Below are 16,257 nucleotides of genomic sequence, written 5' to 3'. Positions count from 1 at the left end.
TACTGATTTAATTTGCTTTCACGAAAAAGCTCTGCAGATGTAGCACCTTAGTTATTGCCACATAACTCCACTCCTCTTCCAATGTTTTGACCAAAGTGAGTGTGTGTGGAGAGGAAAGCGTGATTGATCACCTTAAAAGGATTTTCCACCAACTCCCACTACTTTCTTCTGCTAAAAGACTGGCATCAGTCATCAGTTTTCAAATTTCAGAAATGTCATGATTACAAATATCACAGGCTGTGTGGTTTTTTAAAATAAAAATTGTAACGTTATAAATACATCAGAGGGTTAAGGTGGCCGTCACTTTGTAAAACACCAATATATCAGGATTTGGCTTTCAAACAGAAACTGAATCAAAAACTGCAATGTGAGATATGCCCAACCAAGTCAGTTCAGTGCAGCTTGGACACTGGACCCTCTCTTTATAAAGCAGTCCCAGGTAAAAAACACAAATGAAGGACTAACGAGCAATCTGGTGTCATCTCTTCCACAGAAGTAACAACCACATTAAAGAAAGGAAAAATAACAATTCATACTTTAAACAAAATACTCTTTTTATTAGAGTATTTTTGATTAAACATACAGAACTCAAGATTGCTATTTAAAATTTGTATCACTCAAAGTTTTTCCCTCTAGAAGGATGGTAACACAATCTCAGTGCATATTATATGGAAGGATCATACCTCTCCAGTGTCCCGCTCATCAGAGCAATACTGCATGTACTTGGTGTGCAAGCAAGGAGGGAGTGCTGAAATGCAGTTAACAAACCAAAAATGCACCACCAATACATACACAGTCAGCTCCACGACCAGTGATCCAGAGAGTAGCGTCACGTGGCTTCAGGAATGAAGGAGAAAACCATTCCTGACCATGAAGAAGTAATAGGTAACAGACTCATATTTGTACAACTCCTAGGCATTCCTCCTTCGTAAGGACTGCAGAAGACTGCAACTTTAGCCACTGGTTTGGAAGATTTTCTGAAGCCTCCATTATACTGAGGGTATGGGCACAGAAATCTTGCCAAAAAAGGGAAAGGAACGCGTGATCCTAAAGCCCTTGTGCAGCTCCAAGCACCACCATCACAGACAGCACTTGATTATGTGTGAAATAGTCTGCTCTGGACTGGCTTCTGCACTGGAGCCTTGGCACTGGCTTGTCCCTCTGTTCCACACACAGGACATGAACAAAGCAGAGTGTGGAGGTCCCAGTGGAGGTACCTACACCCCAGCTGCCTCCACCTGCCAGTACCAGTTCACACCAGAACACACACCATTACTGTCAGACTTTGTATATATTCATATTCATTTATGAACAGATATATATATATATATGCAAACTTTATACTTTGTTTGCATCCACGCACAAATACTACAGCCAAGACCTGCAGTTCTGTGCCTTTTCATACAGTTGAGCAAAGCCTAAGCAGTTTTCAGCTTTCAATTATGCATGGTTAAGTTTCATAGACTTATTTCTAAAGAATTGAAAAATGCAGTTTAGAAGTAAGTTTGGTCAAGGTCATCACCGCACGTGGTACAGACAAACCTGATCAAGTGGTACTCATCAACTGTGTTGTGAGGGAATGTCTGAGGGCAGACTTCTTCAAATGAAAAATCCGGACAATTGAGAGGTATGCAGAAAACTTGTCTTAAATACTTGAAGCTACATGTGCAATCTTACAGAACACAAGCTACAGTTACAGACATAACAGTAAATCTTATTAACCAATAGTGCATAAGAACTTAAAAACAGTCAGTGAAATCAGTTCAGCCAGTGACTTCCAAAAAAGTCATGCCTCAGCTGCATTGAGGGGGAAAAGAAAGAAAAAAAAGAGGGGGAGAAACTCATTCTTAGGTAAGTTAAAACAAAGTTTTAATCTACATTTTAAAAGCTGTTTTATTATATATTTTTATATATATGCTATGTATAAAATAAATTAAAAAGGGGGAGGAGGAAATAGCTTTGTATATGCTTCAAATTAACACAGACCAGTAGTTCCACAAATTAACATTTTACCATCTTTGTGGTAAAAAGTTGACATAAAAGTCCAAAACCATACAATACTTATAAATAGAAACAGTTCAAAAGATACTTTTTTTAAAAATGGATTTTAAACAGCATTTTCTCTTTCCCTACAATACACTTCAGTTTTGTATGTCAGCATAAATACGTTTACAGAGTATTTGAATGTCACATCGACAGAATTGGTAACAAAGCAGGTAACAGACCCAGTGATGTTAAAATTTAGGACTTTTTCTCTCAAATAACTCTACCTGCTCCTCAGCCTTCTTCTGAAATGAAGGCTATCAACATTCATCACCCAGTCTGAGGTATGGGCAGAATAAAATCTGCAACCAGTACTCTCCAACCCACCTTGCCTCTGCTAAAATATAGTAACAATCTATTCATCTGGCAATTGGCAATGGTGGTGGACAATCTCATACATCCATTTAGCTTGTATATAATTTAATCCTGATATTAAAAAAAAATTGAAACACAGTATTAATGCTTAACTTAAAAAACAAAAACAACCCCACCAACAAAGAAAAACCCCACCAAAACTCCCTAACTTTTAATCTTTGAAACTATGTTTAAATGTTGTTCCTGGTTTAAAGCTTCACATAAAATACTGGACAGAAAGATGACAATTTTTAAACCAAGAGAGCACCTAAAAACATACCATACGTAAAAATGAAATCAATCATCTCTCCACTTCATAAAAATGTAGAAACCCTGTCAGCAACAGTAGTACACTCAGAACGAACAACGTCAAAAGGAGCATCTAGAATACTCAAGAGGCTTGCTACGCTACTTCTCTTTATTGCCCATTCTCTCATTTGTATGGATGGCCACTGCATGACAAGATGCCTGTGGATAGTTCTTATCTTCCTTTCACCACTGCTGCCAGCTGAAGTCGTCATTGCTGCCGAAGACCAAGAAAAATCCTAGGATTGTGGCAAAGATGACTGTATTCCCGGTAAGGACGAGTGCACATGCGCCCCAGTAAATCTGTGAACGGGGGGAATTCAGTTAGACATGTTTGAAGCTGAACTCTAACAAAACAAAAGGTAACATCTTATTGTCCCATTCTCAAAAAAGTTCAGTAACGTGTCCACGATGCAATAGGCAGTATCTTGTTATTTGTGGCTACAACAAGCAGGCTGGGCTTACCCAAAATTATTTGACAAATTCACAGCCAGTCAAGCAGCACTGCAAGTTTCTTCTAGCTGTACTCAAAGCATTGACTAGCAGGCACAACTGGTTTGGTATGTAAAGTATGGCTAGACAACAGCATAAAACACATCTGCAGCCCAGGTATGCTGTAAGACTTTTTAAAACAGGTATTTAAGGTCTTCAAAACGCCTGCAGATATCCCAGTAACAAGCAAGGAGGTGGATGTTTTCATAGGAGAGTAAGTGGATTACTCAGAGGGTGTGAGGCATTCAAACTGCCCACCTGAGCTGTTCTTGCCTAAAGAGATTTATGAAAGAACACTCTATGTTTTTTGACTTGGTAGTGCTTTCTGACATTCACACAAAGAAAGTGAACTTTTGGAGTATTTTGGTGAAAAGCCGTATACTGGGAAATATGTAGCAAGAACATGGAAGTTTAAGAAAATGACACCAGTATCATTTACAATATAATTTCCACGGAGAACAAAAGTGCTTTTTTTTGTTTGTTTGTTTATTCATGCTGCTTTAGCCCAACTGTTCCACAGATTGTCTTTGAAGTATTCTCTACACTTCAATATTTGGTCACTTCCCTGCTAAGTTTTCACAGTATTTTCAGTCTCATTTTCTCTGCATTGCATTGTCAGGCTTTATTCCATGACCATGTGAAGCAATTGGCAATCACTATGTTCTGCCATGCTCCCATTTCTGTATTTTTTTTTCTTGCAAAAAAAAAAATTTAAAAAATTCTTATTCTGGTTCCAAAAGTAAGAAATGTGAAGAGCTATTTAGCGCATGAAAGCTTTACCTTCAATAAACAAACAAACAAACACAAAGAAGAAAGTTTTCTAGAAAAGAAAAGGCAATCACAGGTTGAAACATTACTAACCAGTTCTGCTCTTGCAAACACTATAGGCAGCCCAAATGCTGAGACCACAATGCCTGTTGTAAGGAATATTGCCAGCTCCTTGCAGGCGTTACTTGTAGCATCCGTGTCATCTACCAATCTTCTTGCTATGCAGTATGGGATAGGAGAAAGGATGTAAAAAAACAGAACAAACAGTGGCCAGTACTGGCTGAAAAAGAAAGGAGAAGAAAAGTTGTAGTTAACTGGATTTACTTCCTGCTCCTCCTAAAATCAATGTAAGGCATTTTCCCCATTCAGCATCCCCATTTAGGAAAGACAGACAAGCCCAGAGAAGGCAAATCCTTTGCCTTGGAATGAGCTGACATTAATCCAACAGACCACGTGTGTGAGTGGCTTCAGCTGACCTCAACGGCAGCAGAGCTCACTAACAGGATATTCATAAAGCAAGATTTCACTAAGCAAGCCTAAATCTAATGCCACCTCACAAGGTGAGCTTAAGTCCAAGTTTATCCTGACAGCTCTACTTAACAGATACCCTTGCAGCGCCCCAGACTAGATTTCTCAGGCACACAAATGCAGGTGCACATTGTTTTCATGCTTTACTGCATTGTTTGAAGGGTAACAGGATAAGGGTCTCCTTCCCAAGAGTTTGTGTCACTAGCACTGGTTTTATAACAAAAGAAAGCTGGCCTAGGAATTCTAGTCATATACATAGAAACTGCAATTCACAACCAACAACAGGTCTGTCAACAGAATATTTGATATTTATTCAACAGTGAATAAGTAAATTTAAAACATTTTCTGTAAAGTCAGCATTCACTTGCAAAGACAAAGCCTTACTATCTAAGAGTCATAGGCCTTACTATCTGAACACTTGGTCTGCTACTTTGTATCTCCTGAAATCCAGGAGATAGGAATCGATGTCAGGAAAGTACAGCTGCAATTATTCGAGATTCTAGATTACAAGTCAACACTTGTAATCTAGAATTTTTTGACACAGCCAAAGATCCACCTGATAGTCACCGGCAGCCCAGCTACCCCTAGGCAGCCAGAGAAAATGCAAACGCTTCCCTGGATAACACGCACTGGGTGCCCTCCTCGGGAGATGCTGCTGTCTGACGGTCAGCCACAGCGGGACACCAGTCCAGACAGGGCAATTCATCCTTGCACAGTCTGCAGCCAGGCCTGGTAGTTTAACTTTTGCTGCCATTACTTTTAAGGATTAATTAAATCCTGGATGGTCTTTTTTTTTTTTGGTTTTTTTTTTTCCCCCCACCCCAATCTTTTGAAGCAAAAACCAGAAATCCCAAACAACAACAAAACCCCAAAAAACAAACCCCAATAACCCCACCCAAAAAACCTGAGGCCCCTCCTACACAGAGAGGACTTATCAATCCCCCGCTACGGAAGCCGGACTCCTCTGTAGTTACAGACACACAAAAGAGAAACAAGAATAGAAAGAGAGAGCACGGTACTTGTATTGGGGCAGGGCGCATCCGAGCATCAAGAACATCAGTCCGACCGCTCCCCCAAAGGACAGGCTGATCAGCGCTACAACGAGAACAGATCGAACCAATGCGAAGGGTGCACCACGCCGTGCCGAACGCCGACCGCCGCCCGCAAACGAGCGCGGGGCTCGGCGCGGCCCCGGCCGCCCGGCGGAGCGGGGGCACCCGGGCTCCCGCGGCGGCTCCGGGCCCCGAGGGCCCGCCCGGCCCCTTCCCGCGCGGGCCGCGCGCGCTCGCCGTTACCGGCCGCCCCGCCCCGCGCCGCCCCGCGCGCACCTTTGATTCCCGCCATGGCGCCGCCCGTCCCGCCAGCCGCGCGGCACCGGAGAGGCGCGCGCCGGGAACCGGAAGTGCCGCACGGAAGCGGAAGCCGCTTCCGGCAAGGGGGAGGGCCCCGCCCCTCCCCTCCCCTCCCCTCCCGGGCCGGGCCCGGCACGCTCATACGTGGCGCGCGCGCAGGCCCCCCGGCGGCAGCCCCGCCCTCTCGCCTAGCGCGGGAAGCGCCGCGCCCTCGCCGCCCATTGGCCCCACGGCACGCCGGGGGCGGGGCTTCTCGCCGGGGCTGCGCGTTCCGGGGCGGGCACCGCCCCCGGGCAGAGGGTGACAGCTCCCGGTGCGGCCATGGCGGCGCTCGCTCTACCGCTGCTCCTGCTGCTCTCCGCCGCCGCGGGACCCGCGCTGGGCTGGGACCGATCGGGTGAGACCCGCGGGGATAAGGGGGCCTCAGCGAGGCCTCAGCCGCCCCTGCCGCCTCCTCCTCCGCCTCCCCCGGCGCGGTGGCCTCTCCTCGCGGCCCGGCACCGCGGAGTGCTGCCGGTTTAGCGGCGGCCAGCACGGGGGAAGAAGGGCTTGTGGAGGGGTCCGCGCCGGGAAGGCGTTTGGGTTTGGGCCTGTGAACCTGCTTGTGTCGCAGCAGTGATCCCACTGTCAGTGGTGGCTCGCTGCCTGCGAGGAGCCGCCCGGAGCCGCCTCGGAAGGAAATGGGGAGCTCTCGTGTTTCCGTCTGGGCGTCTGATGCTTAGAGCTTCGTCTCGTAAAGATGCAGGCTTACTGCTTCGGCCCTCTATCGACAGCCTTCTCCTGAGAGGAGGCCCTCGTAGGCAGGAGGAGTGCACCTGCACAGGCGCTGACGAGCAGTAGGAAGAATTTTTTCACAGGAAGGGTGATCGAATATTGGAACGGGCTGCCCGGGATGGTGGTGGAGTCACCGTCCCTGGAGGTGTTTAGGAAAAAATTGTGCTTGTCACTCAGTGCCGTGGTCTGGTTGACATGGTAGGGTTCTTTTATCGAGGTTGGACTCGGTGATCACAGAGGTCCTTCCCAGCCTAATGGATTCTGTGATTCTTTGTGCTGCCTGTTTCAGGGAAGGTTCTGCTGCGGGATGTTCAGGCGCTCACCCTCCACAGAGGACAATACACAACATCCAGGCGGACAGCTTCGGTCCCCCAGCTGCAGTGCACAGGAGGCTCTGCGGGGTGTTCCCGTGTCCCTGAGGTTGTTCAGTGTTACAACAAAGGATGGGATGGCCATGATGTACAGGTAACTGTTTAAAACCTGTTAAACTGTTTATGGAATTACTTTCCCCCAGGCTGGTAAGTTCTGAAGGTGCTAAGAGTAGTGAGCTAGGTTGTCAGTTCAGGTGCTTTTTGATAGATGAACTTTTGCAGCTAAAACTTAACCTTAATACTTTTAGGTTTGGATTTTCCAGAACTACTGTAGGTATATGTTTGAAATATCTTTGAAGGAGCTAATGTAAAAGATGGGATAGCAAACCTTTGTTTGTTTTAAATATAATGGTGCTTGAGTTTATAAAATCAAACTCTTGCAAACCCCAGAGGATGCTTTTGAATTATCATTGCTGCGTGAATTTCCATTTTTTATTAGGAAACAAGTGGAAAGGGCTTCTAAATATTTGCTTAACTTCAGCTCTACCTTTTAAAAACTACATTTCAAATTTGCCTTTCACTTGCACCTAGGATGTGAGTGCTAGTCAGTAAATGGTCTTGACTTTCAGCTGTTACCGAGGCCCCTGTCAATAGATAACCAGGAATCAAGACTGAAAGTAATTGCTAAAACTGATACAGGAAAGAACAGTCAAGTATAAATTTGCAGTTGGTACTGCTGTACAGGATTACTAATTTAGAAACAAATACTTTCTTACTTCCTCTCCAAAATACGTGTCACATGTCAGTAGAGGTCCCTATGGGTACCTTAAGGGAATGTGAGCCTGACAATCCACCTATGTTCAACCAGAGAATCCCCAATATAGTTGATGAGTGTTGCATATGGATGCCTCATAATGTCTGTTCCAGTTTCTTTTGATTTCTGCGCAGACACAGACAGACACAATGGTGCACTGGATTTCAGGCTCACATGCTGGGTTTTTGTAGCTGCCATCGAGTTTGCACAGGATGACAGTTATTAAGAAGCTGTTGAACAGGGTATAACACGTTTTTAGAAGTATTGCTATATCTCAAGAAGGGATATTTGAAAAATGTGTTCAGTGAAGAAAAACAAAATCTTCCAGAGTTGTAATTCTTCAGTGTTCTGAACAAAAAGATGTCTTTTAAGTCATAGGATTTAAAATTCATTTAATCATCAAATTCCTATTCCTTTTGAATGTAGAAACACAAGGAAATTTCTTACCTATGGCCCATAGATGCTTTGTTAGGAATTACAGCTTTATTTCAGGGTGTATGCAGGGAAGCAGGTAGGTGTTTTCATCTTTGGGGCAGTATGTTTTACTGTGTATTGTGTTTGTTTTTTTCAGTGGCAGTGCAAGGCAGACTTGGAAAATGCCTACCGTTTTGGAAAAATGGAAGTGAGCTGTGAAGGCTACGATTACCCGGATGATCCTTACATACTAAAAGGCTCCTGTAGTTTGCTGTTCAGGCTAGAGCTGACTGAGGAAGGTGAAAGGAAAGTGAAGAGCTCTGGAAGCTTTGGCTCTAGCTATTACCAGTCAAGGAAAGATGATTCTGATTCTGGTTCTGGAGCAATTGTTGTAATTGTTCTTCTCGTTCTTGCTTTTGGAATGTACAAATTCTTCCTCAGCAACCAGCAGTCTCAGCAGAGTTCTGGGGACAGTGATGGCTTCTCCCAGCCCTTCTGGCAGAGCCAGCAGGCACCTCCTCCTCCTGGTTTTAAGTCCACCTTCACAGGTAGGGCTCTGAGCCATTTACAGTACTCAAAAGAGCAAGCAGGATTGTCCTGTTTTGTCTGTGGTAAGGGAAGGTGGGATAGAGTTAAAACCACAGCATTTGTAGGCAGCTGCTGAATTGGCTGCAGAGCCTACAGTCGGCTTTGTATTCTGCTCTTTGTTCAAAAGAGGAAATAAGGGCTTGGTTTTCCACAGGCTTTCAGAGCAGGCTGCCCTTTGAACCTTTGAAAAGCCACCTCCCCGTGCTCTGCAAGCATTCTTTTCATCACCTGTGAAATAGCAGAATAACAGGGAGAATAATTGTCATAGGTAATCTGGAAACTTACACAGCCAGAAACAAACCCATACCCAAGGAGCACTCTGAAACTTTACAGAATGGCCTTTCAGCCCTGATTTCATTCACAAAGAGTTGATGGTATCATGTATCAGTCCTCTGTTTAACAGGGCTTCGGTGTAGTCCCAGCAGCTGAAAGATTTGGTTCCCAGAGCAGAGAACAGTGTCTGTGAACTGTCATTAGAGGGTACAGCATCTGAATCTCATGTGGGGCCTTTCATCTGAAGTTGAAAATTACAAAAGCAGTGACAAGGCTGCTGCTGGGAAAAGAGGCAGTTTTTCTTTTCCCAGAAAACTGGTGACTTCTGTCACATAATAAATACTCTTCCTTAGGCCGTCATAGTGTGTCAGGGAAATAAACATTACTCATCTGGCATCTGACTAACTCATTTAACCCTGTAAACATACAAGCACTGGAAAAAAAGAAACATCACAGCACTGGAACTGAAACTTAAATGACATTCTCACAAGTTACATAATTTTTGTTTTTTTCCGGGATTAGGTTTACTTAGTTAAAAGTTTATCTTTTAATAATGCCTATTAATGCTTTGTCCAAGTTTTGTTCAAACAGCCTGGCCAACAGAGGGTGCAGTGTAATTCTTCTGGATACCCTTGTGCAAGGCGTGCACAGCAGAAACTTTCAGCAGTACCTGCACCAGAAAATTAAATGGAATCTGCTTCTGTTGGCTTTGCAAATTGGTTTGCATGTAGTTATGTCAGACTGTCTGTGGGCATCAATGGCCATGTGTGGGCATGGCACTGGCTGTACTGTGGTGTCATGACACACAGCTCTGTCACACTGGGCACAGGTGAAACAATGAAGGGTTATTTTCATTTTTTTTTTCTGTTCAGTTCCATGTCAATTAATTTCCCTAATGCATTTTTCTTTGCAGGAGTCTCGAATCTAGCAAGGGCAGGGCCTTGAGAATGTTTTCTTGAGGATTGCTGAAAACTGAGACACTTAAAATACACATTGGGAGCCATATAATGCTTAACTTGTGAAGTTTTTTAATAAGGCATGTCAATGATTTGTCTTTAGATTTCAGGCAAAGTAAGGAGGAAAATTGAAATGTGGAGCCACCTTAAAAATGCTGTAAGTGTTAGGCTACTTCAGGCATTTAGTGTCTGCTTTACATTGTGGGAGCAGGGCAGAAGCACATATCTGAGTGTGTATGTCCATGTGTCCCAGGAATGTATTAGTCTCTGGAAACCTGGATAGTAATGAAAAGCAATGTTGTTCACATATTGCTGTTAATATTTAATTTGCCTCATTTTAAATCCCCTTAACATGCAGAATGTGTCCTGTGAAACTTGTTTAGCTAGACTATCTTAATTAAATTCTGCTTTCTCTCAGTTAGTTATTTGACATGATTCTTAATGTTTACTCTAGATATTTCAACAAAAAAATACTCAGTGTTCTGAGTCAGTGTTCAGTTATGGTGCTTTTGAACAAATGAGTTGGTTCATCTCTGATTAATATTGTTTTTGCAGCAAACTAAGTAATTTCTTTTTGTTGTAGTCCTAAATCAGCATAAGTTAATGGTGTATCATCCCAATGAGAGTTTGTATTTCTCTCCGCACATTTAAAATGAAATTCAACACCCTATCCAGTCTAGACTAGACTGAAACTAATTATTTCATTATTGTTTTGTCTTCTGTGACTTCAAACAACCTGTATCAGTTTGAAGACAAACTGGGCCCCTCTGATTTTACCTACATCATCTCTGGCCCACTTGTTCAGGTGGGCACGTTTCAGGGAGACCCTAATGTTATCTTCAGGTTTTTTTATACTTCCTTCTGTGTTAAGCCCGTGGTTGCACTTATTCTTGCATCCATGATTTTTGCAAGACCAGAAAATTATTCGCCTTTGGATTTGTATTTTCTCTTTCTCTTTCTAAATGGAAGAAATTAATTCTGACTCAGAACCTCATGTTATGGAGGTCACATGTCAAAGAATTTGTGACTCTCCTTCCCCCACAGCCTACTTGCAGTTTCATCAAGGTATTTGTCAAGCTTGGTGACTCATGCATAATGAAAAACTTTGCAATGTGATTGCAGTTAGCTTGGCCTTTGATAGCAAGTGTCAGACTAGGATTACCAGGAACAATACCAGTAATGTTAGCGTTACACTGAGCCACTGTGACTCAAACTGTGCAGCTGTGCTCAGTGAGATTAGGAGCTCTGTGTCTTTGTGGTTTGCTCACTATGCAGTGTTACCTACTTGATTTGTGTTCTGCATCTGCTTCTGGCCTGCTCGGTGACCTTCAGCGGATTATTCTTTCTTCGTTTCCTTTTCTATTTTTAATCTAACTTGTCTGTTTATAGATCAGCAGGCAGGGACTCTTTCCATGTTTTGCAAATGTCACAGTTGTGAGATGAAATGGAAGCAGTTTTTTAACATAAGACTCTTTATAGTAGTGTTAGTTTATGTGAGGTTTCCTGCTTTCTGAAATGTGAGGACTTTCAAGTTAAGATTGATCAAAAATATGCTGAAATCAGGAGCAGTTTGTTGTCTAATTTTCCATTATCTTTAACAGGAGAGAATTTTGTTGCAACAGCTGGCCTGAGGATTAGTCCGTTACTAATTTATGCTTCCTATTTTCATTTTGTTTAAGATGGCAACAGCTTTGGAACTTATTCCCATCATGGAACCAGTTCAGGACCAGGATTTTGGACTGGATTAGGAGCAGGAGGCTTGCTAGGCTACTTGGCAGGCAGTCACAGGTAAAATATGCATACTGTCAGATTTTAAGTATTTAAGCTTCCAGGGGGTATGCCATATACTATATTGACATTGTTTCAGGCCTGTGTCATTCAAGTTATAAAATCCTCCCACTATAAGAATTTTGAGCAGCTGTTTGTAGCTCCAGGACCAGAGACATCTCAAACATGTTTCTGAAGCAGGATTGGAAAGACTGAGGTACTTCATTCTGTTTTCTCTGACCTGGCAGGATGGCCTGCAAATTTAAATTGAGCATTTAAAGAATTTATCTGCAGAATGCCTTAAAACACACATAGTCATATTAAGCATATAATCATCTATATAAGGATCTCTTCTATCAGTGTCATCTTTCCTAAAATAAGTCTGGATGGCCATATTTGGTATAGAGTTTTAGACATTTAGAATGCATCATTTTTAGATTAACAGTTTAAAGAGAGCAGTTGCTGCCATTTTAGGCTTCACTGGAGAAAGTATGAGATACCTGCAGGGAATCTTCAGAGCCTAAGCAATTTTCTTTATCAAATAACTTGACTATTTATCAAGTGTATTCCTGTAGAAATGTAACAGATTAGAGAGTAAAATATATGGACAGGAGTGTGCTAAGCATCTGCATTGTAAAGTTGGGGGCTATTTTTAATAACAGAAGCCTTATATTAATTCTGCTAAGATTTTTTTCTTAGGTATAATGTGTTAAAGTTTTTATTGACCTGGTATTTCTTAAGGCTCAAATACATGACTCCTGTGTTGAGGTGTTATATTTATGTAGTGTCTATATACAGGTTAGTTCCATGATTTCTATACACTCCCCCATTTCTGTAGCCACAAATTATTGTTCAAGATTAGAGATATAACCGAGTAAGACCAAATACATAAACAAGCTTCCTAGCTTGGGCTTCTTTTTATTTAAAACAGTCTTTGGTCCACTATTATTTAATTTAGCTTCTTAGGCTTTTGAAATTCTGTGCCTCAAAATGCTGGTGCCAGGAAGTGTGAGAGAGCCGTTTGTAAATTTCAACAGCAGGAAATTCCATATCCATGGAAGCAAGTAATTTTAAGTGAGTGAGTCAAAGACCATGATATGTTAGTGTTACTGATACGACCTTTTCAAAATAGTTAACAGAAGGATGTTTTTTCTTGCCAAACATGGCTGGGATGCCAAAATGCATTTAAACTTCAGATTTCAAACTTCTTTCTTGTCTGACAGAATCTAAGGTCAAAATTTCCGAGAGAAAAATTTCCTCATTTGCAATTGTTAGAATTCCTTATTCTGAAGAGTAAAGCTCAACTTCCTTTTGAAAGTCTACAGATTATGATATCACAGCATTGGATGTTCTTGCTTTCAGTGTGTTAAATACATAGGAATATTTCTGGCTTTGAAATAACGACTTAGTTTTCCCTTGGAGGTGCAGTTCTCTTGTTTGGAATGGTATCTTCTTAATTTTTCTGAAGGTCACTAATGAAGCCTTCCGTCTACTCTGTTTCATGCCAGAGCACAGCCACGTTCCTCATATCACAATATGTGGACAGATCCCACAGCTGTACCTCCTATGCATGGGCACTCAAGGAATTCCACAGAAGGCAGCAGTTCAGGGACAAGAACTGCTTCTGGTAAGGCAAAACACCTTTTAATTTCCTGAAGCTCAAGAGACTTTGACCTATCAAAAACATGCAGATATTAGTTGCAGTTCAATGAGGATCCTTATTTTAATTTACCAGTTGGTGTAGAAGGCATGTAATGATGTCCCTTCCTTCCATTCCCTATGGAAGTAGGGCAGCATTGTGGAGCATGAAATTCCCCACAGGCCTGTGGTGGGCATGGCACCACCAGCATCGGGCTTGTCTTCACTGGCAAGGTGCATTAGTTTAAGGCTCTCCCTTCTGATGTGCACTGTGAATACCCTTCTCCAGCACACATGCACAGACATGTTCTCTGTAGAATGCAGGTTGTCTAATCTGCAGGAACAGAATAGTTTCCAGGCCAGTCAGCTCACAGTTGTTTGCTGTTCTGCTTCATGTGAATAAGTTTACCTCATCTCCCTTGCCACCTTTAACCTTTTTAGAACTAGAGAGCTCAATGGAAAGGCCGTGCTGGAGCTGATTTTTTTTTTATTATTTTGCAGGTTTTGGGGGCACAAAGCGAAGATGAAATCCTTGACATTATTACATCAGAGTGATTGAACTAAATCCTGTTGTGTACTTGTACTTCTTTTAGTAGTAGTATACTTCAGAAGTGGATATGAGCTGTGAAGGACTAGGCAAAGAATTCCTCCCTTTCTCTGTGGATTCTCACTTCTATTTAGGGTATCACAGGTGCTGAAACATCCACTATTTCCAACCAGCAGCATCTCCTACAGAAAAAGCTCATCCATGTTAAGAAGAATGATGTTACAGTGACTATGTATCTGTCTGTACTTGAGGCAGTATGGCAATGATAGCCTTACCAGATTTTCAAAGCATGTATCTTACTACTCATGTTCTGGGCTTAATTTAATTTCATCCAGAATTTCTGATAATTTTTTTCCTCTTTCCTGGTAATCCAGCATCTACCTGGTATGTAAGGAGTGCTGTTCTTTGAAGCTGCATTTATTTGCCTTTGTAGAATTCATGTGAACTTTACTGTAAGTGCAGTCAGCTACTCAGAGAAGTGTTGGAGTTCTTCCTTAGTGGACAAGAGCAAAACTGTGTATGAAGAAACTAACATTAGTATGTTTGTATCTGTGCTGTGTGACTGTTGGAGCAAAAATGTGCAGATTCATGGATTCTCCATGTTAGAGTTTATCTGAGGTGACTGTGCAAACCTGGGGGACTTTGTAAGTTATTGAGGGTAAATAAATAAGTAACCTGGAAATTTCAACCTTTTTCTGGAAGACTGAGGTAATTTTGACTTCAGGTGATTACAGACATTTTGTCTGCATTGAGGCCACAGATTTTCCTTTTAGTGATGGATGTTGGCAATTCTGTGAAAACTTGTGATGTGAATGGTCTGTCCTGCTAGATCACCTGTCCAGGGCACAGTAAACCAAAGGTGCTCATTGCAAAAGGGAAGAGAATGTTCTTAATGCAAAGCTGATAGAATCTCTGGGACACAGCAGGCCTTGATACTAAGCAAAGAAGGGAAATTGATTATCTAATGGGATGTAAACTTCCCCAAATGTGCTTTTTTGAAAACAAAGTGCTATCAAAGAGTGGGAAGCAGAGGGGCCTTGCTTTGTTCTGTGATGATTTTCTGGGGCCTCTGTGAAGTGTCATATAGTTCTTAAGTGACTTAGTCTCTCCTGGAAGAGGCATTGCTGGATAAAAAGCAGAGAAATTTCTTAGAATTGTGGGGAGAGGGGAAGAGTAAAAAAGTGGGCTGCTTGATCACCAGCTCTTTTCCAGAGCCCATCCTAATAGAGTGTAGAAGTGTTTGTGTGGGCACAGCTTTGTGTATGCTGGCAGCAGCCAGAGAAGTGTTGTTGTTCAGCCTTGTGAAAATACAAGTGTCTGGGAATTGATATCAGCTATTACAGTGAGAGCAAAGCTGATACAAGTTGTATCTCCACAGGGAGATTAGGTAGGTCTGGTTAGTCTAAGAAAGTGACTTCAGGATAACTCAGGGAAAAGCAAGCATGTCCATTCATGAATACAGAAGGAGTTAGCTCATATGATAACACCCAAGTTCACTGTATGGCTTAAGCAACCAAAGAGAGAAAACCAAAAAAGAAAAGGGGAAAAAAAAAATACAAGCAAACCAAACCAGCAAATCCCAGAAGTCTTTATGAAGTGGAGAGCCAGAAAAAGTGTTTCATGAAAAAGTGCATGTACTAAAAATGTTATTTTGAAAGTATTGAGTGAAATGGATAACTTGAGGGTGAAATGGTGGCTTGCTTCTCAGAGCTACCTGAGGGTTGGGAGAAGATAACTGCCTGCACTGTGATACACATTAATGTACATCACACACTGTGATGCACATTAATAGCCTTCACTGTGAACCTAAAAAGGGAAATGGTAAATATCTTAATGATGGCCTCCTAGAAAGCTCTACCTTTTATGAGAAATCCATGTTAAGAAGAAAGAAGTAAGAAGAAATCCATCTCTTTATGACAAAGTGTAGCAAAAGAATATATTTTAATTATGGAGTTCTTACTTGTTTCTAAGTCTGTTCAGGTTAAGCTTTTCAATGTTTGCTTTGCCAACTAATTGCATAACAATGAAACTGGATTTTTTTCTAACTGGGTAGTTAGAATGCAAAGTTTGCTCTTAAATTACAGTATGCTGTGAAATGTTTTAGACAATGTTTTCATTTGTATTTATGCATTTACAGTTTCTGCATGAAATGTGATTTGATAAATCTGATACATAAATTTACCGTAACTTCTGAATCTGTTCGGATATGTTTGCCCTGCTCTCTGATAGAGGGATGAAATCAGTGAATAAGGAGTACTTTTGTCTTTAAATCACTATCTTGAGGCCTGCAGGGATTGCATTGTTTGTTTTCTCAGAGTTCTCTGTCTCGTCA

The 16,257-nt window shown here is 42.0% G+C and overlaps 2 protein-coding genes across 2 annotated transcripts; one reads left to right on the top strand and one right to left on the bottom strand.

Moving 5' to 3' along the window:
• Positions 1–533: 533 nt before the first annotated feature.
• On the bottom strand, positions 534–5,947 carry LEPROTL1 (leptin receptor overlapping transcript like 1). Its single transcript, XM_058837463.1, has 4 exons — positions 5,820–5,947; positions 5,511–5,586; positions 4,057–4,243; positions 534–3,006 (listed from the first exon to the last, which is right to left on the bottom strand). The coding sequence occupies exons 1-4, from the start codon at positions 5,833–5,835 to the stop codon at positions 2,890–2,892; spliced, it is 396 nt and encodes a 131-aa protein (XP_058693446.1). The 5' UTR covers positions 5,836–5,947; the 3' UTR covers positions 534–2,889.
• Positions 5,948–6,083: 136 nt separating this feature from the next.
• On the top strand, positions 6,084–16,116 carry SARAF (store-operated calcium entry associated regulatory factor). The gene is made up of 6 exons (XM_058837462.1): positions 6,084–6,240; positions 6,907–7,082; positions 8,314–8,704; positions 11,653–11,761; positions 13,249–13,367; positions 13,880–16,116. The coding sequence occupies exons 1-6, from the start codon at positions 6,165–6,167 to the stop codon at positions 13,903–13,905; spliced, it is 897 nt and encodes a 298-aa protein (XP_058693445.1). The 5' UTR covers positions 6,084–6,164; the 3' UTR covers positions 13,906–16,116.
• The last annotated feature ends 141 nt before the right edge of the window (positions 16,117–16,257 follow it).

Source organism: Poecile atricapillus, chromosome 4 (genome assembly GCF_030490865.1).
Source record: "Poecile atricapillus isolate bPoeAtr1 chromosome 4, bPoeAtr1.hap1, whole genome shotgun sequence".
Taxonomy (NCBI): domain Eukaryota; kingdom Metazoa; phylum Chordata; class Aves; order Passeriformes; family Paridae; genus Poecile; species Poecile atricapillus.
This window is presented reverse-complemented; position numbering and strand designations above follow the sequence as displayed.